Source organism: Grammomys surdaster, unplaced genomic scaffold, assembly GCF_004785775.1.
Source record: "Grammomys surdaster isolate TR1022 unplaced genomic scaffold, NIH_TR_1.0 145, whole genome shotgun sequence".
Taxonomy (NCBI): domain Eukaryota; kingdom Metazoa; phylum Chordata; class Mammalia; order Rodentia; family Muridae; genus Grammomys; species Grammomys surdaster.
This window is the reverse complement of record NW_021604603.1, coordinates 688,260-694,263: the sequence shown is the minus strand read 5'-3', so window position 1 is coordinate 694,263 and position 6,004 is coordinate 688,260. Positions and strand designations below refer to the sequence as shown.

Genomic DNA, 6,004 nt, shown 5'->3' with positions numbered 1-6,004 from the left:
GAGAGAGAGAGAGAGAGAGAGAGAGAGAGAGAGAGACGGGGAGGGAAAGGGAGAAGGAGAGGTGAGGAAGGGGAGGGGAGGAGAAGGAGTACGATTAAGAATCTACCAGTTTGGTGAAATACAAGCCCAGTGTGTTTAGTCTATTTTACACAGTACAAATACCTTAAGTATAAAACCCATGGACTCTGTTCAAACAAATGCAATCTAATGTGCAGTGTCAAGATTACCATGGCTTACTCTTCAACCTTAAGACTGTGATGCTACAGAACAGAGCACACAGTAAAGTTCATGTCCTTTGTCCAAGATTATGTCAGTTAAACATTGCTTGTCAGTTTTGACAAATAGTAGCAGTGAGTGAGGCTTATTAATAGTTTTGATAGTACATGTGGGGTATCCTGACCAGATAAATGTTTTTAAGTGGGGGTTGGCAGTTGAGGAAGCTACTGACAGGATTCCTTATTACGGAACGTACATTCTGCTCCTTGTCTGGTTAAGGTCACTTTTCTCAAACAATAAATGTTTTTCTCAAAAGCAGTAGAACTATTTTTTGGGGGGGTTTGGGTTTGTTTGTTTGTTTGTTTGTTTGTTTGTTTGTTTTGCAAGGGAGGGAGGGTGCTAAGGGGAGAGGAAGGTTGAGATAGGGTCTCATTATGTAGTTCAGGCTGACTTGAAACTTGAGAACCACTGGTGTGAACTTCCTGAGTGCTGGGATTGTAGGCATGTGTATTGTTATAGCCAGAATGCATGCACCATAATGAGAATCCTGAGATGTGATACTTGAACAGCATAAGGTAATCAGTTATCTGCTGTCTGACAACTGATTTGGATTCAGAAGCACTTGCCTTAGGACCAAATGTCTAAAATGTACATAATGGACAAAGCCAGAGTAGCTAGCAGTATATGGACATCACCACAGTGCAGGGCAGGACAAACCATTCCTAAGCCTAGGGCAACTGTCTGGGACAATTTTGGGCCTAGAAAATAACCAAAGTTGTCTCTAGTTTCTTGTCTGGACAAAGAAAATGTATTTTCCCCCACATTTGGCAAACAGATGGCAGTCTAGGGTCCACAAGTTGCAGGAGGATGTGCCTGGACAAATCCTTGCACTTCTGAATCTAGGTTCATTTTCTCTCTATCCATGCTCCCCATCACCCACCCCACCTCATTCTCTGTAAACAGAAGAAACAATGCACTCACCACAAGTGGTCCTGATAAGTGTGGAGCACAGAGATGCCTTTTCCCTTCAGGCCTGAAGCCAGCATCTGAGCAGTGGACATGGCAGCCACTCCGATCGCAATGGGCGCTCTAGGGAGGAAGGCAGGGATAACAGTCAGGCAGAACACTGTCTGTACAATGACTCTTGGTTTCTCTTTTAAAAGGAGCAGTGGGAGCTGGGGGGACAGTTCAGTTAGTGGAGGAACAGCTCCCCTCTGGCAGGCATAAGGCCCTGGCATAAAAAAGCAGTAGCGTGGTGGTGGCTCAGTAACTCTATGAACACACTAAAAACCATCCCGCTGTGGATTCAAGATAGGCAAACTCTATGAACGTAAACTACATCTCCATAAAGCTATTAAAGACATGAGTAGTGATGCAGTTGGGGGGTGTGGGTGGATGAACATAATGAAAGGTAAGAGAATGTTACTTATAGAGGGAGCTAAAAAGAGACAGGTAAGCACACTGTGGTATTGGTTTTTTTTTTGGCTTTTTCGAGACAGAGTTTCTCTGTGTAGTCCTGGCTGTCCTGGAACTCACTCTGTAGACCAGGCTAGCCTCAAACTCTTGAACTCAGAAATCCGCCTGCCTCTGCCTCCCAAGTGCTGGGATTAAAGGCGTGCGCCACCACCGCCTGGCACACTGTGGTATTGTAAATAGACACTTGAATGGGAAATATACTCACAACAGAACAACTAAACCAGCACTTCGGAGATACAAAGAAGGCTTGAGTATGTTCCAGCAACGTCCTAGTTTAGGACAACACTCCTTAGCAGTGATAACTGCAATGGGTCCCATAAGATGTGGTCACTGCAGAATGCTGGAGATGCTGGTGTGTACCAGAACTCTGCACCAGCTCTTACATAACTCTATAAAGCTAAAGTTATCTCTAAAGTAGGTTTTAAACATTCAGCAAACATCTTATGCGTATCAGATCTGTAGGCTCTCCACAGGCTTGTTGTCATCCACCAAGGGCCCACTAGCTGCTCCTTCCAGAGAAACTATTTTTTCTTTCAGTTCTTGATGCTTTGAAATCGGTCATTGTCCTCCACCTCCCTTGTATCTCTGTTCAGCACACACACACATCCCACACAAAAGGCAACTGACTGACACAGTACCTGTTCCCCACCAAGGCAATGGCACAGAGGTCGCCTTGCTGTACCTGAGGCAGACCAGTAGGGGGCACCACTACCCCAGGCAGCATCAAATCTGTAGCAAATAAAAATACTTAATGTCATTTTCATGCTTTACTTTATCATACAACCATTCACTTGACAAAGAAACATGTATCAATTACACTATTCACAGTGAAAATGGAAACCTGAGAGTCAGCCCTCCATTTCAGGTCTCACAGATAAAAGCACAATGTTCTACTTGCTAAAATTCCCTATTGATTTAAACTACAGAACGTGGCAGGTCACAAACTGCTTTCACATTACTTATAAACAGCTTACAACAGGATCAGAGATGTCCAGACAACTCATGGATAAGTTAGAGGAACAACAAACACACACACACACACACACACAGGAAGTGGATACAGTTTTTAACATAAGAACACAGAAATGAGTAACCTTATAAGGTGGCAGATAATTACTGAAGAGATTTCAAACAATAACTGGAAAAAAAAAAACCAACAAAAACAACAACAAAGCCGGGCGGTGGTGGTGCACGCCTTTAATCCCAGCACTTGGGAGGCAGAGGCAGGCGGATTTCTGAGTTTGAGGCCAGCCTAGTCTACAGAGTGAGTTCCAGGACAGCCAGGACTACACAGAGAAACCCTGTCTCGAAAAACCAAAAAAAAAAGAAAAAAAAAAAAAAACAAACAATAACTGGAATATAGAAAAATTCTCTTACCTGCTCCCCCAACCAGTTTTTCGAGTACCAGAGGCCATGTTATAAAGGCTGGTAGAAGATCTGGATAGGACCACAGTGTGTACACTGTACCAAAAGAGATCCAGGAAACACTTATTAAGAAGCACTGCCTGCTGGAGAACTAGAAATGTCAAACACTGTGCTCACTTTTCTTAGAATTCAGAAAGAAAGAAAATAACACCTCAGCTCAAGGTTACAGAGATTCAAAAACCTTGCCGGGGAGACTGCCTTCAGGAAGAAATCAGAGAGCTAGTAACACCTGGGAATTAGAAACTGCTGAGACTTGGTGGCACCTGTTGCTACTTCAGGACTGCAAGCAGAAAATAGCCACAGTGAACTAAAATCTGGGGCACAAACCATGGGCTCTAAACCCCTTGAATTACGGGGTTCTAAACCCTGTGGAGGACAGGGTGCCTGTGTTCCCTCATTTTCCATCTTCCATACATGACTTCAAAACCAAATGACCCCAAAACAGATAGCCAGTCTGTAAGACAATTTGAAGTTTTCTCATATTTATATTTTGAGTCCTTATTTTCACAGTAATTAAGCAATAGAACTCCTGGGGGGGGGGTCTGTATTTGTCTTCAAATACAGCAGTGAGCTGGAGGAAGAATTGGGATCTGCCTAAGTAGGCTGGATTGTACTGCTGCATACATACAACCTTGGAGGAAAAGCCCCTAGGGACAAAGGTGTCAGCTGCTATGGAAAGGAGAAAGGAAATCTGTGATGAAGATAAAAAAGCAGAGACTCTTACTAGAAATCCCACTGTGAAACAACACACGGGAAGTGTGTGGCTGATGCAGCTTAGTCCCGAGCCTACATTTTCTCCACTGTGTTAGGAAAAAGCCTTTACAGATGATTTACAGGATATTTTCTTTACATCTAAAATTCCATCTTTTGCAACACTTCAGCACTCTCCCAATACTCCAAGCTTCTTTATCTCAGAACTCTGCGTTGCCATTTTTCCATTTTATTTTTATTTACATTTATTTATTTTTTGGTCTGTTTGTTTTTTATCCCTCTTATGGCAATTTCCGGACTTGAAAGGGTCAGTTCTAGAAACATTAGGTCTCAAAAGATCCTCAGGGTATGGGGAAATTCTGTATTGCTTTATTTGAAAAGGCATGTTTATGAGGGAAAACAAAAACAAATACCAAACCAAATAAACAGAGAATAAAGTGTTACACAAGGACTGTAGTCCGGGCATTTGATCTTGTTACCATACCTGTTGGATACAAATTTTTCTCCAGTTCAAACAGGATGGGGTTACCACCACTTGTGTACACAGTCACTGCCTCCCCTTTGTGAGCATATAACTTCACGATGTTTAGCTCTTCCTTTCCAGGTATCAATTCGGAGATCTGATCGGTTCCAAGGGTGGGGAAAGCAGCTGTCACATCAGCCCGGAGTTTTCTCCTGCAGAAAGTACACCAGCGCCATGAATGGCCATGAATGGTATCTTCTTTTTTTTTTTTTTTTTTTTTTTCTAGACAGGGTTTCTGCATATAGCCCTGGCTGTCCTGGAACTCACTCTGTAGACCAGGCTAGCCTCGAACTCTCGAACTCAGAAATCCACCTGCCTCTGCCTCCCAAGTGCTGGGATTAAAGGCGTGCGCCACCACTGCCCGGCTGAATGGTATCTTCTTAATGGACATTAATAAATACAGACGTTCAGAATGACTATACAAATCATAAAGGCTGAAGACTGCCTGGTTCCTCACTCCCCGTTCTCAGCCTTCCCAAATCCTATTATCTTTCTTATTCATTATCTATTTTCACAACTTCCTGGGCATATTGTCCCATCGGAACACCTACTTTCACTGAACAATCGAAGTTAGTCTTTGGAAAGTCATTGGAAACACAGATAACTTCACATGCCTTCCCCATTCCTGTCTTAGACTGGTTAGCAATCTGTCAGCCTCTGATTAAAAGGCTACTATGGCACCAAGAATGATACCTAGAGAAAGTTGGCTCCAAAATCCCTGCGGAGCTATCCGTATCTACGACACTGACTGAAAAAGGAGAGTTAACATCTCTCATTACCATAGCTTCCTTATGCTCTGCCACCCCACGGCACCGGTCTCTCCGGCCAGGAATAATTGTTAAGGCGTTTTCTCCCTATCCTTTTAGTTTCGGTACACCATCTGAGTTCTCCCATGGGCTCTAAACTCCGTGGAGAACTTATATTCCCTCATTTTACATCTCCCACAAGACCTAGTTTGAGCCCAGTACACGCTAACTCAACTTTATTTATGGCCCAAAAGACCATCTGGAAGATAAGAGACACCCCATACCTCATCCTCAAAAATGTTTCTAACCTTTCTGCTTGGCTCCCTGGGGTCTCCACGTGCAGCTCTACTTGTGTAGGAGCTTCGCTAGGCTAAGCAAAAGTATGCGCTCCCTCACCTGTCCGATCCCTTGATAGCTGTGTTGGACTTGACCCGAAAGGCCTTAGCGAACATGTCTGCTGGAGCCCAGGAAAGACAAGAAGGCACAGACGCCGGAGGCGGTCAACAAAACGAGGGTGTGGCAGCTCCCGGGTCCTCAACCCTGGAGGCAGCCATGCTGAGGAGTCGGCGCCAAAAAGCAGCCGGCTAGGAACCCCGGCACGTAGTTTTACAGCCCTAGCCCTGACGCAGGCCGGCCCTAGTTCCGGAACTGACGCAACGCCGGGTGAGGAGGGGCGGGGCGGGGCGGACTCCGGAACTTCCGCTCCCGGTCTTCCATTTCCTACCCGGTGTAGCTTCCAGGCTGCGTGTCTGTAGTAAGGGACGGCAGCTGTGCAAACAGCGTCCTGATTGTCTTCTTTTTGCCCGGTCCGCTTTAGAAACGGCATTGAGAAGAAACTACCAGCTTGCAGTCTATTCGACATGCTTCAAGTCCGCAAAATTCTTTAAGTTAATGTTTTATTAAACTT

At 44.6% G+C, this 6,004-nt stretch overlaps 1 protein-coding gene across 3 annotated transcripts in view; it reads right to left on the bottom strand.

The window, feature by feature from the left end:
• The window catches only part of Eif2d (eukaryotic translation initiation factor 2D), a 24,256-nt gene extending 18,513 nt beyond the window's left edge, over positions 1–5,743 (bottom strand). For 2 of the 3 annotated variants that reach the window (XM_028764687.1, XM_028764688.1), the window contains exons 1-5: positions 5,494–5,729; positions 4,313–4,503; positions 3,070–3,153; positions 2,331–2,421; positions 1,198–1,305 (exon numbers count right to left, since the gene is read on the bottom strand). In XM_028764687.1, the coding sequence (XP_028620520.1) occupies positions 1,198–1,305; positions 2,331–2,421; positions 3,070–3,153; positions 4,313–4,503; positions 5,494–5,549 (530 nt within the window). In that variant the 5' untranslated portion in view covers positions 5,550–5,729. Of the gene's footprint in view, positions 1–1,197; positions 1,306–2,330; positions 2,422–3,069; positions 3,154–4,312; positions 4,504–5,493 lie in introns of all 3 variants that reach the window. The other variant, XM_028764686.1, reaches the window with a different exon arrangement.
• Between the last annotated feature and the right edge of the window lie 261 nt (positions 5,744–6,004).